General features: G+C 35.1%; 1 protein-coding gene across 1 annotated transcript in view; it reads left to right on the top strand.

Annotated features, from left to right (window-relative positions):
- The window catches only part of LOC129524667 (B melanoma antigen 3-like), a 61,538-nt gene that overhangs the window by 27,142 nt on the left and 17,222 nt on the right, over positions 1-17,174 (top strand). Inside the window, exon 3 of the mRNA XM_055350944.2 lies at positions 15,175-15,337. Within this exon, the coding sequence (XP_055206919.1) occupies positions 15,175-15,337 (163 nt within the window). The remainder of the gene's footprint in view (positions 1-15,174; positions 15,338-17,174) is intronic.

Genomic DNA, 17,174 nt, shown 5'->3' with positions numbered 1-17,174 from the left:
TCAGTTCTTTTAGGACTTGCAAAAATGTTATGCTGCTTTGTTCTGGCCTCCATGGTTTCAGGTGAGAAATCTGCTGTCATTTGAGTTGTTTTTCATCTGTGGATAAGGTGTCATTTCTCTTATTTATCTCAAGGTTTTTAAGTTTAGTCATTAGTTTTCAGAAGTTTATGATATATATTAGCATTGATTTATTTGTGTGTATCCTCTTAGGATTTATTCAATTTCTTGAATCTGTGGGCTTCGAATAATTGTTCAGCTGCATCATGTTCCTTTTCTGAGATTCCAGTGACAGGAATGTTGCATCATTTATTATAGTCCCACAAGTGTCTTTAATGCCTTTTTAAAATATATATATATATATTTATTTGTTTATTTATTGTCAGAGTTTTGCTCTTTTGCCCAGGCTGGAGTGAAGTGGTACGATCTCAGCTCACTGCAGCCTCTGCCCCTGGGTCTAAGTGATTCTCCTGCCTCAGCCTCCTGAGTAGCTGGAATTATAGGTGTGTGCCACCATGCCCGGCTAACTTTTGTATTTTTATTAGAGACAGGGTTTTGCCATGTTGGCCAGGCTGGTCTTGAACTCCTCACCTGAGGTGACGCACCCATCTCGGCCTCCCAAAGTGCTAGGATTACAGGCCTGAGCGACCGCACCTGGCCACTGTTTTTTTTTTTTTTTTTTAATCAGTTCGTTTTCTTCTCTAGGTTGGGTAATCTCTCCCATTTTGTTGTTCAGCTTAGTTTGTATTTTATTATTGCTAGCATATTTTTTAATTTTCAACTTGGTATTTGTTTCTTTCTTGATTTCTTTGCAAAACTTTGTAATGTTTCCTTTGTTTCAAAATTATGTTTGTAATTGCTTTTTTTTTTTTTTTTTTTTTTTGAGGCGGACTCTTGCTCTGTTGCCCAGGCTGGAATGCAGTAGAATGATCTCAGCTCACTGCAACCTCTGCTTCCTGGGTTCAAGTGATTCTCATACCTCAGCCTCCCGAGTAGCTGGAATCACGGCGTGAACCACCATGCCTGGCTAATTTTTGTATTTTTAGTACAGATGGGGTTTCACAATGTTGGCCAGGCTGGTCTCAAACTCCTGACCTCAAGTGATCCAACCACCTCTGCCTCCCAAAGTGCTGGGATTACAGGCGTGAGCCACTGTGTCCAGCTGTAATTGCTTGTTGAAGCAGTTTTATAATATATAGTTTAAAATCTTTGATAGATAATTATGACATCTGTAAATTCTCATTATTTGCACCTTTTGACTATATTTTCAAATTCTTGTTCACATTTTCCTGGTTCTTAGTATGGTATGACATGTTATATTTGATTGAATCATTTGCATTTTAAGTGTTGTGTTTTGAAGCTCTGCATTTTATTTAAATCCCTCCTTTTAGTAGGATTTATCTGAAACTTTGCTTTTGTGGTGGAGGTGGGGCACAGCCTTGTTACTACTCCCAGGTGTATGTGAAGATTCCAGTTTCATAGTAGGCCTTTGTTGACTCATTGATGGAGACGTACACCTAGTAAATGCTGAGTCGGAATGAAAACTCTGGACTTGCATTATACCTTTGTGAATACCATCCTGGCTCAAAAGGTTCCTGCTTTTCACTTGGCCTCCACTGACACTGGGATGGAGGGGTGGTTAAGTTATCACTGGGCAGTGCTTTGAGTTTGGATTCTCCAGTAGGCCTCTCCTGTCATATCTCTGTAGAGGGAGGGATAGGGATATGTCCTTATCATTGGGTGGGTGTTGAACTCAGGCTCCCCACTTTTATTCCACCCACACTCTAGAGGGAGGAAGCCACGTTACTGCTCAGTGGGTATGAGTGTCCTGTGTCCCCACTTGGCCTGCTGTGGTATCATGTTGTCTGTGGGTAGGAGTGGGGAATGGCTGACTATGTCCTCCTTTTAAGTCTTTGCAAAAGGTATATGGCTTGGGGTTTTATTTGTACCCTTTGGCTTAAACTGGTTGGTTGTTGTCTGTGAGTTTTTTTTTCTTGGTAGCCTGCCGCTTCCCTGCTTTTTTGACAAGAGACAGCAGAATTTTCTTGGAGTTTTACATATGTGTGTGCCTGTTGGTGTTTCTGAGTTGTCTGCTTCTCTAGCAACTTTTCTTGTATATATGAGTCAGAAAGGAAACCTAGGGAATTCATCCTCTTGTGTTTCTTGGCACCTGAAGCCCTAATTGGTCTGCCATCTCTCTACATTTTGTTGCCTTCCTTTGTTTGTCTTATGTATCACGGCCAAGGGTTTTTAAAGCTGTATTTAGTGGAAAGAACAGGGAAAAGTACATTTTCTGCATTTTGTCTGGAAGTGGAAGTCTGCATTCATTTTTGCCTTTTTTTCCCTGAATATAGAGTTCTGGGATGATTATGTTCTTCTTCTTCAAGCATTTAAAAGATGTTGCATTGTTTCCTGTCTTCCATGGTTTCTAATGAGAAGTCAGGTGTGGTGTCAGTAGTATCATTATTCCCATGTATATAATAATGTTTCGATATTCTCTGGCTGCTTTCAGGATTTTCTCTTTATCTTTGGTTTTCAGCAGTCTGACTATGATGTGCCTAGGTGTGGTTTTCTTTGTATTCATCGTGCTCGGGGGTTGCTGAGCTTCTTGAAAGTGTAAGTTGATATTTTTCACCAAATTTGTGAAAAGCTTGACTTTTATTTCTTATTCTTTTTCTGTCTCATCTCTCTCTCCTCTTCCTCTGTAACTCTAATTACATGAATGTTAGTATATTTGATATTTTGTAGATTACTGAGGGTCTGTTCGTTTTCTTCCCAGTGTTTTTACTTTTAGTTCCTCAGAATAGATACACTATTCATGTATTTTCAAGGAGATGGACCAATTTTCTACCAATCTCTTGTTAAGCCCATCCACTAAAATTTTCATTGAAATTACTATACTTATTAGTTGTAGAATTTTCTTTTCTTTTATTTTGAGACAGGGTCTCTGTCGCCCAGGTTGGAGTGCAATGGCGCGATCTCGGCTCACAGCCACCTCCACCTCCCAGGTTCAAGCGATTCTCGTGCCTCAGCCTCTCAAGTAGCTGGGACTATAAAGTGCCCACCACCACACCCAGCTAATTTTTGTATTTTTAGTAGAGGTGGGGTTTTGCCATGTTGGCTAGGCTGCTCTCAAAATCCTGGCCTTAGGTGGTCCACCTTCCTCGGCCTTCCAGAGTGCTGGGATTACAGGCAGGAGCCATCGCGCCCAGGCTGAAACTCCATTTAAATATAGATTTTAGCCAACGATATTCCGCTTTTTTTCCAAGGGTAAAATGTCCTCCCATTCCAGCCAGTTTTTGGTTATTTACAGGTAACTTCAATTAGTTAGCTTTTACATTTTCTTCAGATTTGAGACATTTTAGGAAAGTTATTCTGATATTGGTCCCTATGCTGTTACCCAATAAATAAATAAATTTATGTGTGAGAGTCATTGTTTTGTTAAGGTATATTTTGCATACACTATAATTCACCCTTTCTAAGGTGTGTATTGAATGTGATTTTGTAAATATGAACAGTCATGTAATTACCATCATAGTCAAGATACAGAATAGACCCTTTACCCATAAATTCGCTCATGACCTTTTGAAGTTATTGCCTACCTCCCACTCCAGCTCCTGGCAATCACCGATCTGTTGCTTTCCTATAGTTTTGCCTTTTTTAGACTAATATATGAATGGAACCGTACAGTATAGAATCTTTTCCGTCTGCCTTTTTTTTGCTTAGCATAATCGTTTTGAGATTGGTCCATTCACTAGCTTACAGTTAAGTTTCGTTCAATTTTTGGCCAGTATATAAAGCTGCTGTGAGCATTTATGTAACATGCTTCGTTGTAGCTGTATCTTTTCATGTTTCTTGGGTAAATACCTAGGACTGGAATTTCTGACTTGTTGGAAATAATATTCTTAACTTTGGAAAACAGTTTCACAGTTTCTTAAAAAGTGTCTGTATACTTTTCCATTTCTAGAGATCTGAGAGTTCCATTTGCTGTACATTGTTGCCAGCACTGGATATTGCCACTGTTTCTAAATTTTAGCCATCTGGTTGGCATTTAGTGACAATTTATTGTGGGTTTGATTTTGCATTCTCTGATGATTAATTAGATTGAGGCTCTTTTTATGTGTTTTTTTGCCATTTGTGTATCTTTGGTGACATGTCTGTTAAAGTATTTTGTCTCTACCACCATTTTTTTCCAGTTGATTTGCTTGTCATCTTCTTGAGTTGTGAGTTTTTTTTATATATTATTCACACAAGTCAGTTATTGGAGATGCATTTTATAAATATTTTTGCCTAATGTGTGACTTGTTTTCATTTATTTAGCAATGTTTATTGAACAGCAGAGGGTTTCATATTGATGACATTTGTTATTTGTTAATTTTTTGGAAGTTGAAAAAATTATGCTCTTTATGCTTTATTAAAAAATCTTTGCTTGCCGCAGTGTTACTTGTAGGTTTAAAAAATCCATTTATGGTTAAATTACACATGATAAGAGAATACGAGATAAGACTCATGTTTCTTTGTTTTCCATATGAATTATTTGGCAGTTCCAAAATCATTCTAAAAGATTATTTATTGCTCTCTTGAATTATCTTGGCCCCTTGGTCAAAAACTAATTGAATATGGGAAAGTTTGACTATTTCTGTATTTTCTGTTCTTCTGACTTATTTGTCTCTCCTTTTACCAAAACCAAACATAAAAAAGACTTTTTTTCAAAATCATGAGTTGATATTTATGTTTTCATTTTAATTCAATAGCACAATTACATATCTTTAAAACAATTTTATACCTGTAGCTAAGCTATAGTTGTATACTTTCTTTTAATATCATCTTTCCTATAACTGAAAAAGTCATTAAAAGAAGAAAAGATTATTGTTTTTGTTTCAATTTCAAAGTAATCAAAACTAAGTGTACTAGTATTAAATAGTTAAAGATAGTAGATCAATAGTGAAATTTAATGTTGTTGCTTTTTGCTATCTTTTTTGAGTTTACTAGTGATGTAAAAGATTTGAGTTATTTGCTGTGATTATATAAATACTCTTTTGATGCATAATTCAGCTGTTAACATCATGTTAATTTGTGGCATTAATAATTTTACTGATAGCCCTTCTGTGATTCTGATTTTTGGTAGTGGTTTTTCCCTGGTAAGTAACATTTTGTCAGCTGGCAGGTACAGGAAATCTGCTTTATCACTTCTTTTTTAAGAAAAGTGGAAAACACAAACAGTTTGTTCACCAAAGTTATATTTCAAGGATTCCATTCAACCAGAATCTGGTTCACCTTATTGACTCAACTTGGGGGTATATGTACTAGATTTTTACATACATCTGTTTGGAGAAACTCGTTTTATCTGTGTAATGTTTGTAAGACCAGAAGTTCTTTTACTGTTCTTGAAATAAAACTTTTAAGAAGCTGAATATTCTTCTGTTAGTTTCAAATTTGGACTAAAATTACACCAAGGTTTTGGACTAAAGAGGAAGCAAATAATCTGTTCTTATGTTCTTAAAAGACATGATTTAAATTTAAGTGTATCCAACTAGATTCTTAGTGTGTCTGTGTTTACTCCTACTCAAATGAAAGCTTTTAAATTTTTTCCCACTTTTTGAAGTATTTAACTCTTCTGTAATATGCAGTGTTTTCTTATTAACTTTAAAGTTGTGTTAAGCAAACATGTTTAAATTAATATTTCAATTTCAAAAACCCTAATTTGAAACAATAAATTTTATCATTGTATACATTATGAGCTTTCAAGAATAACCAAAAAAATGGGGGTGGATGTTTTATGTCGAAGTTATGTGTATCCCTTTTCTGCTTTTGGCTAAGGACAGATATCTTAGAATTAGCTTTATGGTGCATTCATCTATCTGATTATTTCAGTTAATATCATCTTAATATAATACAGGTTACTTGAGAAGAAAAACTCTTAACCCAGTATTGGAGAGATGCCAGGTAGGATACTAACCTTGATATAGGATTTCATGTGAGAAAGATAAAGGAAAATATTTTCCATTAAAAGTTGAGTTTTTATCTAAAATTCTCTTAATTTTCTAAAAAAACTTAATTTTTCTAAAAATATGTTGAAGAATTATATATAAAATTCACTTTGCTATATATAGAGCAAGTGAATAATAGGTACACATTTCTAGGAATACCCAAAATATTAGAACCTATATACCAAAATCACATCAGGAAACAAATAATAGCGCCCCAGACATTCCATTCAAGCCTCCTGTTGGTTACTATTCCTAACTCCCCAGAGACATGCACTATCATCTAGTAACAACATAGGTGAGTCTTGACTATGTTTGTACTTTGCGTAATTGGCTTTGTACTTCGTATAATTGAGCTACTAAGTACTGTTATCTGTCATCTTTCACGTATATATTTGTGAGATAAATCCAAATTGTTCCTTCCAGTCGTTTATTTTTCTCCTTGATATATAGTATTCTGTTGTTAAGAGTACTATAATTTATTTATTTTACCGTTGGGCATTTTGAGGACTTTCAATTTGAGGTCATTATGAATTGTGTTCTGTGAACATTGCAGTACATTTCTTTTGGTTGACACTGAGAGTATTTTGTGGATTCTAACCCCAAAGTGGTTACTTTCTTTTCTTACTTTCTTTTTTATTTTTTATTTTTTTGAGACAAAGTCCAGCTCTGTCCAGGCTGGAATGCAGTGGTGCAATCTCGGCTCACTGCAACCTCCACCTCCCGGGTTCAAGCGATTCTCCTGCCTCAGCCTCTCGAGTAGCTAGGATTACAGGTGTGCACCACCACGCCTGGCTAATTTTTGTATTTTTTTTTTTTTTTGGTAGAAATGGGGTTTTGCCATGTTGGCCAGGTTGGTCTCGAACTCCTTGTCTCAAGTGATCCGCCTGCCTTGGCCTCCCAAAGTGCTGGGATTACATGCACGAGCCACCGTGCCTGGTTATATGTTATTTTCTTACAACCTAAATAAAAGCCATTATGTAAACAAGACAAAATACTCAGTACATTTCCATAGTCGATGAATTTGTCTTTATTACTTGTATATAAATAATTATGAACTCCTTGAGTTCAGTTCCTTTTTCATTTCCTGACTCCATGGACTTGAACAAGGAAATTTAACCTCTCTGCTTCATTTGTGAAATGAAAAATAGTGATATCTACCTAAAGTGGTGGTGGTTAGATGGCAATAAAGTAATTTCTTTTTTTGTTTTTGTTTTTGTTTTTGAGATGGAGTCTCACTCTGTTGCCCAGGCTAGAGTGGAGTGGCATGATCTCAGCTCACTGCAACCTCTACCTCCTGGGTTCAACTGATTCTCCTGCCTCAGCCTTCCAAGTAGCTGGGATTACAGGCGCCTGCCACCAGGCCCAGCTAATTTTTGTATTTTTAATAGAAACGGGGTCTCACCATGTTGGCCAGGGTGGTCTAAAACTCCTGACCTCAGGTGATCCACCCACCTCTGCCTTCCAAAGTGTTGGGATTACATGCGTGAGCCACTGTGCCTGGCATAGATGGGAATAAAGTAATTCTTATAAAGTACTTGGCTTAGCTGCTGGCAAATAATAATGCTTACTGATTCTTGCATATTACCCATAGTTTATTGGCTAACTTTATGTCTTCCTTAAATTATGAAATTGTATAAAGTATCCTTGTCTATTTTAAAATTATACTCATTTTTATAACTTACATGCTTTATTTGTATATATCCAGGATTCCAGATATTTGTAATTCAAATTGGAGGTTATTTTTTGTCATTTGATTTTTTTTTTCTGTAATGTGTGTTCTCACCACATAGAAGTTTTTACATTTTTATGTAGTCAGATTTATTCATGTTTTTATTTATGGTTATGTTAAAGATTATAGCTATTAGGGACCTATTTCTTCAGGGTTTATAATTTATGTATGTTGTTACAAATAGAGAAATTACTTTTCTTTGACCCAATAGGTAGAGGGCACTTTTGTGGACTCAGAAAGCTTGCCTCTCCTATTTTATTTTAGGAAAATTTCTGAGATTCTGCCTCTTCATTTCCAAGCCAGAGTTTAAAATATTTACATTTTTACTTCATAGTGTTAAGACATTGTGTAATGTAAGTATAATGTGTAAAAAAAAATCTTAAAAATCTAATAGTGATTTGGCAGAGACCAAAGCATGGAGGGCCTTGAAATGCTGCTCTATTTGTTATCTATTATTATAAAGCAATTAACATAAACTTAATATCTTAAAACAGCACCCATTTACTTAGGTCAGAACTCAGGGCAGGCTCAACTGTGCTCTCTGTTTAAGGTCTCACAAGATTCAAATCAAGGTGTTACCTGGGTGGAGGCTCCAGGGGTGAATCCTCTTCTGGTGCACTCAGGTGTGGGAGGAATTCAGTTCTATGCAGTAATAGGGCTGAGCTCGCCATTTTCTTTTTCTTTTTTTTTTTTTTTTTTTTTTGAGACAGAGTCTTGCTCTGTCGCACAGGCTGGAGTGCAGTGGTGCAGTCTCAGCTCACTGCAACCTCTGCCTCCTGGGTTCAAGTGATTCTCGTGCCTCAGCCTCCCAAGTGGCCGGGATTACAGGCGTGCACCACCACGCCGGCTAACTTTTTTCTTTTTTTTTGTATTTTTAGTAGAAACGGGGTTTTACCATGTTAGCCAGGATGGTCTCGATCTCATGACCTCGTGATCCGCCTGCCTTGGCCTCCCAAAGTGCTGGGATTACAGGCATGAGCCACCACACCCTGCTGAGCTCACCATTTTCTTACTGCCTATTGGCTTGGGTCACTCTCAGTTCCTAGAGGCCACTCTTTGGTTTTTGCTCCTGGCTCTTTTTATCTTCAAAGATTTGCATTTTATCTTCAAAGATACACTGTATTTCAAACAGTGTATTGAAATGTTCCCTTGCTATGAATTTCCCTTTTGCTACTAGCTGGAGAAAACTCCACTTTCAAAGAGGTTATTTGATTAGATTAGGCAAATCTCCCTTTTGATTAATTGAAAGGCAGTTGATTGGTGGCTTTAATCACATCTGCAGAATTCCTTTGCCATATAATATATTAATGGCATTATCCTTGCCATGATATTTCATCATATTTACAGCTTCTGTATTAGGGTAGGAAATTTGGTGGGGTTGGCGGTATGCAGGCATTTTAGAATACTGCCTACCACACATTCTGTATTGAGGGGTTTGCGTGTGATTCAGAATATATTTGTATTCCTTTAGAAAGATTGCTGTGGCAGCAGGGAGGAGGATGTGGCAGAAAGGAAAGATACTGGCAGGAGAAAAATCCCACTCTTAGCAGTCTCCATTTTGATTTTGTAATGTCGTTTGATGTTATTTTTTAGCAGATGTTTCAATCAGAAATGTGTGTTTAATAGTATGCCAACTAGAATGATTAGCCTGGACCAGAACAAGAGTCATGAGTCAGTCATTGAACTGTTCATTACTTCAGGTCAATTCATATACAGAATAATTTCATAGATTAGGTTTTATTTCAGTCATCTTTATTTCACTTTCTAAAGTGAACAGTTGTTTAAACCTCGGATCTCATTAACAGCATTTTAATAAACACAGTATTAGGGTGGGTTTACTTCCCTAGATTGCGAATCTCATGGATTATATGTTGATTCTTATTGGCTTAATTTTTGAATCGGGCATTATTTATTGTAATTCTTTAGTCTTACAGTTTTGCATGTTTGAAGCTATATTTTTTTCCTCTGAATACCACATTTGCCACGTCTCAGAGATTTTTTTGATGTTTCTTAATCATTTAAAAATAATACATGATTTTTCTTCTTGATTGAAACTCTGCCGTTATATAGAAAGGACTTTTAAATTTTGCCAGTGGATAGATTTGGAAGTTTTTCCTTATATTGTGAATTTCTAATTTTTATTGTATTAGGTCTAGGGACGCATCTGCTTTTACTGGATATAACCTAGGAAATACCTGCTTTTTAAAATATGTGGACATTTCTTTATGACCATACATGTGAATTTTTTTTTGAAAATTCTATGTACATTTGAATAGAATGCTTTCTCTATTTTTGGAATTCAGAGATCTGTGTGTATTTTATGTGTCTGTTTGAATCAAACCCGATCATTGTTATTATTTATTTCATATCTACTTAATATCCTGATTTGAGAGCTATGTTAAAGTCTAATCTGTGCATGTTATTTCTACTCAGCTTCACTTTCTACATGTGACATATATTTATTAGGTGTATAAACTTTAATGACTATGGCTTCTTTTGGAATTTACACTGTAACATAAAACTTATGTTATTATGAATTATTATCTTTGACTTGTTCACTGCTTTTTAGTTTAAATTCTGTTTCTTTGAAATTATTGCTGTACCTGCATTTTTTGGATAGCGTTTGTGTTTTTTCCCCTCAAGTCTGTTTTTGAATTGTGTATGTCACTGTGCATTGTGCATATGTATGAGTATATATATATATATAGCCGCTCCTGTGTTGCTGTAAAGAAATACCTGTCGCTGGGTAATTGATAACAAAAAGAGGTTTAATTGGCTCATGATTCTGCAGACAGTACAGGAAGTGTGGTGCTGGCATCTGCTTCTGGTGAGGGCTTCAAGAAGTTTGAAATCATTTAGCCGGGTGCGGTAGCAGGTGCCTGTAATCCCAGCTACTCAGGAGACTGAGGCAGGAGAATCGCTTGAACCTGGGGGGCAGAGGTTGCAGTGAGCCGAGATCGGGCCATTGCACTCCAGCCTGGGCAACAGAGTGAAACTCTGTCTCGAAAAGAAAAAAAAATAATAAATAATAAATTTTAAAAAAAGTTTGAAATAATGGTGGAAGGAGAAGGGGGAGCAGGCATCTCACATAGCAAGAACAGGAGCAAAGGAGACGGGTGGAGATGCCATACACTTTTGAACAACCAGATCTTGTGAGAACTCACTCGTTATCGCAAGGACAGCACCAAGCCATGAGGGATTTGCCCCCATGACCCAAACACCTCCCATAAGGCCCCACCTCCAACATCGGGGATTACATTTCAACATGAAATTTTGGTGGGGACAAATATCCAAAGTATTTCATTCATTTTATATTATATATGTGTACACACACACACACACACATACATAAATGAAGTCTGTAGTATAGTTACATGTAAAATATGTGTATGTGTTAAGTAGTATATTTTGCATATTTTGAAAATTGCTGCCTTTTACTAGAGAATTTAACCTATTTACATTTGTTATCCATGGACTTGAATGTTAGCTTAACAGACATTAAAATTTTGGTTTTAAATAATTTTTTATAGACCTAGGAAAATAATGATTTTTTGGGGGTTTCTTTTTAATTCAGTATTGGTAATGAGAACTGATGCCCGATTCTTCTTTTTTTGTAATGATCTGTTTCCTTTTTTATGTGGCTCCAAGAATTTTCCTTTTATCCTTGTTATTTCAAACTTTCTGGGAAGTTTTTACCTGAAGCTGCCATTCAGGGAGTTTAAGGAGGCATTGTTACAGATCAAGAGTGAGTATTTTTGTAGGGATATAGAGATAAGTGGAACAGTGATAATGACTCTTTGGGTTTTAGGTCCCTCATCTGTTGAATGAGGATTATGCTTAATTAAATGTTAGCTTTTATTATTAGATATATACATAACTTTTCCTTTAGAATTTTGGTGATTATCATCCCTCCTATTTTCTCCCTTTCTGGTACTCATGTAAAACAGACGTTGCACCTTCTGGATCAGATTTTCATGTCATTCTACCTCTTTCTCTTGCTTTCCATCTTTGTTCTTTATTACTGCATCCTGGGAGAATCCTAGTTGCCTAACACTGGAAACAGATTGGTGAAGATTAAAAACAAATTTGGAGCATGGGGAGCCTTACAATACTTATTTATTAGAGCACGTAGCTTAAAACCATTGCTATAGTTGGTACAGAATAAATACTGGATAATTAATTAAATGAACTGTGGAATATTTAACTTCTTGGTATTTTTTATGATACAACTTTAATCTCAGAAATTTTGTTCATTCTGTTGTGTTTTATAGATACATTTTGACAGATTATTTCAATCTATTAAATAAAAGTTTTCAAAATTCCTCAGACTCATTCTTAAAATTGGTAATATGAGTTCTCACTGAATTTTTGTTGTTGTTATTGTGTTCTTGGATTAATATGGGAAAATATTATTATAACATGTTACTTTTTTTCCTTTTCTTACTCCCTGTCTTTTTAATGATGAATAGAAGTAAAAAGAAAAAATGCTGTCTAGGAATTTTCATTATTGATTCAAATAAACCATTTAGTTGATAAACCATTTAAGGGCTTTTTTTTTTTAATTTTTATAGACAGGTTCTCACTTTTGTTGCCCAGGCTAGAGCGCAGTAGCGTGATCACAGCTCACTGCAGCCTCAACCTCCTGGGCTCAAGCAATTTTCCCACCCCAGGCTCATGAGTAGCTGGGACTATAGGTGCATGCCACCATGCCTACCTAATTATTGTATTTTTTGTAGAGATGGAGTTTCACCATGTTGCCCAAGCTGGTTTCGAACTCCTGAGCTCAAATGATCCACCTGCCTCAGCCTCCGAAAGTGCTGGTGTTAAAAGCGTGAGCCACCATGCCCGGCCAAGAGCTGTTTACTTTATCCCTCCTCCCCAAATGTTAATTTGCTTTGTAATTGTTACTTATGTATTATATATTACTTATTATATTATTAATATCTTAACTTGCTTGATTTCTTTTATGTGTAGTATATAAGAGTGTTGATATTTGAGAAGTTCCCTGTAGAAATCTATTCTTTGATATTGTCTATGATTTTACAAGTACTTTTTATTTGGTGTAGGAAGATACATTCCAGACTGTGTATATATAGTAAACATTTTCTTTTAATGCCGAGTGCTCTTTATTAGCTATTTAATTGTAACATATGGGTTTGAGGCGTTCCCCTAAATGTAGTGTTTTATTTTCCTTCTTTTATTCACTGATATCTTTATATGATATTGTAAATTAGTATGTTAGATATATTCCAGTACTTTTCATAATAGTTTAGCTAATATAATATTTTTCATTGAAGATATGATTAAGAGAACATATTGGTGTTTCTAAAATGAGAAAGACATTGAGAAGCTGGTCAATTTAAATTATTTTCTGTTATTATATACTTACCTCTCATTATATTTTATCTGCCAAGATTATTTTTAGTGCAAAAGGCTTCTGCAAAACTTGCCATATGGTATCAAAATAAGCGATTTTAGATTTTAACAATTTAGCAGAAATTAGTTATGTTAATGAGTTGTTACAAACATTTTTCAACAGATTGTACTTTTTCTTTCGACATTTATGTGACCTTTCTGTTTGGACATTTAGACTACCAAGGTGTTGTATTTGCAGTTAATTCTGGGTTCTGTTAATGCACTAAACATATTTAGATACCTTGGGAGTTACAATATAAAAAATTACCTGTTTTGTAAAAGCTGGTTATTACACTTTATCAATGAAGACAAATATTTATTTTTTTTCTGTGTTTCTAATGCATTAATACCCTTGAGTGCCAAAATAGCACTGAAATGTTATTCTGTATACTTATAAATATTATATAAAATTAAAGTGTCACAACAGTAATTAGTGTTTATGAGTTATTTAGAAGCTTCTCCTGCTTCAGCCTCCTGAGTAGCTGGGACTACAGGTGCCCGCCACCACGTCCGGCTAATTTTTTGTATTTTCAGTAGAGATGGAGTTTCACTGTGTCAGCCAGGATGGTCTCGATCTCCTGACCTCGTGATCCGCCCGCCTTGGCCTTCCAAAGTGCCGGGATTACAGGTGTGAGCCACCGGGCCGGCCAAAGTTTTGTATCTCTTTCTTTTCTTCTTTCTGATTCAGCCCTCAGGAGTCATTTAGCTTTGTTACGTTGATTCAATGCAGTAGACTGATGACAGTGATGAAGAGTTTGATAGTATGTGAGATACAGATTTACACATAAAACATTGAAAACAATTATAATTTTAACTACTGTAGTCCCTGGTTAATTAGCAGAATATAAAGTCAGTGTAGTAACATGTGAAGATATCCACAGTAATGTTAGCAGGGTCCAACTGTCTCTGCTACGTGAGGCTCCAGTTATCTCAGCTAAGCTGTTTATGAGCCACACTCACAAACAAGATCACCAAAAGTTAAGTCTTTTTGGTATATGTATAGGAACACCTATCTATTAGGGCCTGTTTGAAGCAGCATTTTTGGTGCTTTGGATACAAGGATAGTATGTTGCCTCAATTGAAGGATCTTGGATTAGGATGAGAAAAAGGTAAACTGATCATGTAATGGCATAAGCAAGTAGGTACCATGTAACGGTGTAAACAAAAATTTATGTTAGATAGTCATTTCCCACAGAGAGATTTAATACTGTATAGTACAGGGCCCATCAGACTCTCTTCAAAGAAAATAATGCTCAAAATGGGCTTGGGAGAATGAGGAAGAGTTTGTGAATCATTCTAAGGGAAAACTGAATAAGTAAATGCAACATTTTACATAATTTCTTCTGACTTCTTATGTGTTCACTTGCCCTAGACTGCCCCTCTTCTTTGGGGCTTATTTCTGTGCATTTTACCACTTGCAAGATAATGGAGGCAGGTTGAAATGGGAAAGATACCAGATGACTAATTTTTTCCCCCACATTTCCATCTTTTGTTAAGAAATTTGAAGTTGATTGCTACATTGAAGTATGTAGTTTTGTTGTTTTTTTTTTTGTGAGTCTTTAACCATTTGTGTCCCTGTTAACTTATAATTGATGAGTTTATTTTGTATTTATTTTTAGGCAGGGTAAAAAATAGTAATATGTCTCATAAATAATATATGTTCCTATTACTAGTTTTGGTGGGATTTAAAAACTTTATAATAATCCTCAATATAGAAACCTGCCCCTTTAACCATATTACTATTTGCTTTAAAAAAAAAATCTTTAGGTTTTGTTTCAAAAATGCTTCACAATTTATTTTTGAAAATATAAGGAATGAAATTCTAACTTTCTAATTTGAATGGAAGGATGAGTTCGTAGCACACGAGGCACTAAATTGAGTAATGTAGATTTTATTATTTTTAACGAATCTTTTGTTTAATATTTTGCAGGCTCAATTTGTTTACTTGTGATGCACAGAGAGTTTTTTATACCTTCCCAGCTTATATTTGAATATTCCTTTTCAAGGTTTTATAAAGAGATTTCTCTCCTTTACCCCTTTCAGCGATGTGCATTTTGTAAGCGCTTTGGGGCCACTATCAAATGCTGTGAAGAGAAATGTACCCAGATGTATCATTATCCTTGTGCTGCGGGAGCCGGCTCCTTTCAGGATTTCAGTCACATCTTCCTGCTTTGTCCAGAACACATTGACCAAGCTCCTGAAAGATGTAAGTTCACTACGGATAGACTTTCAAACTTCAACCAATGTATTTACTGAAAATAACAAATGTTGTAAATTCCCTGAGTGTTATTCTACTTGTATTAAAAGGTAATAATACATAATCTTTAAAATCTGAGGGATCGTTGCCAGAGATTGTTGGGGAGGGAAATGTTATCAACGGTTTCATTGAAATTAAATCCAAAAAGTTATTTCCTCAGAAAAATCAAATAAAGTTTGCATGTTTTTTATTCTTAAAACATTTTAAAAACCACTGTAGAAAGATGTAAATAGGGACTGTGCAGTATTTCTGACATATACTATAAAATTATTAAAAAGCCAATCAGTATTCAACATCTTTTACACTAAAAAGCCATCCAGTTGAAGAATTAGAAGACAGTTCACTCAGGTGTTATTTCAGGATTTACGTTAATAGGAACACCAAATACTTCTGAAATTCTTGGAAATTGTGTATCCCTGATAGGTGTGATAGAAATCTCTGCTGGCACATTTTCATGATTCATCTATCTTAGTCATCTGTAATCTGCAGTTGTGCTGTTTTTCTTTCTTTTCCAAATAGTATTTTATAATTCAATGAAAATGTTTAAATGCTTGAAATTTACATTATACAGGAAATTATAACTCTACTATTGTATCATTAAATAGAGATCTCTCCTTTTTCTTACTATGTGTTTTCCCAATGAGCATGTATATTTTGGGATCTTTTTTCTCCTAGTCTATTGAATTTCCAATCTTATTATGAAACCTCCATGATATTTTATTCAGTCTTTTTTATGTCACCTCTTAGTTACCTAATGTTAGCTTTTACCTGTTCCTTAGCAATGTTGATAAAAGCTTTTTTTCCTATCTTCTCCAGGTCTGTGAAACATAAGTATAGCTACCCCAGGCTTAAACTAATCTCAAATATGGTTAGTGTACATGATCATTACCCTTTATCTTTGTTGAGTACCCTAATTTCATTTTCCATTAAAATTATTTTGTGTCCACATATGTAATCATATCACCCTTAGTAACCTAGTGTACAGACAAATTATAGGTAAGGCAAACTAAAATTTTAAATTATATTTAAGCTAATAAGGGATTTAAAGTTTTAAAATGCTTTAGATTGTACACTATTCAATCTGGAAGAGAAGAACTTTCATGCACAGCGACTGATGTGGCTACTATTTATGTACTGAGTTACTTCAGCAAGTGCATAAACTGGCAGTTATCAGAGTGGATTATATTCTGGGTGGCATAATAAATATACTTTGTCATCTCAATAAAACAATTTTATGTGTATGTAAGAATCTGAATTTCATTCAGCCTTTTGTGTAGTCATGCTTTAGACCTCAGTAAACAACATGCAAACTTGTATAAGAATGTTGCTCTAATGTTAGAACAGTTTTTTACTCAATGGCAGTGCTACTTTCTACTGAAAACTGTGTTCTAATAGTGTATACCTTCAGTTACATGTTAGCAATCATAAATCAGTTTGTAAAATAATAAACTAAATACTGAGGTGAGATAATTTGCTGTTGTTGATCATGTATATAATGAAAGGTTTATGGCAACATAAAGCTAAAAGATATACTAAAATTATGAGTACTCTGCCTTTTTCCAAAATAGACTTATGGAGACTCATAAAAATACATGAGCAATAGGATAAAACTAAAAATAAGTAAGGAAATTTGGCAATGGAAAATTTAGATAGGATAAATATGAAGATAATAGAGAGACCCCCCAAAAATATGTAATTCCAGACAAACCACAAATTTGGCCCCATACCTTTTCAACAGTCAATACAAAGAAGGACATATGAGCCCTTAATCTGATTCTTACTATTT

Source organism: Gorilla gorilla, chromosome 13 (genome assembly GCF_029281585.2).
Source record: "Gorilla gorilla gorilla isolate KB3781 chromosome 13, NHGRI_mGorGor1-v2.1_pri, whole genome shotgun sequence".
NCBI lineage: Eukaryota > Metazoa > Chordata > Mammalia > Primates > Hominidae > Gorilla > Gorilla gorilla.
Note: the sequence above shows the minus strand (reverse complement) of the source record. Positions and strands in the feature narration are given on the sequence as shown.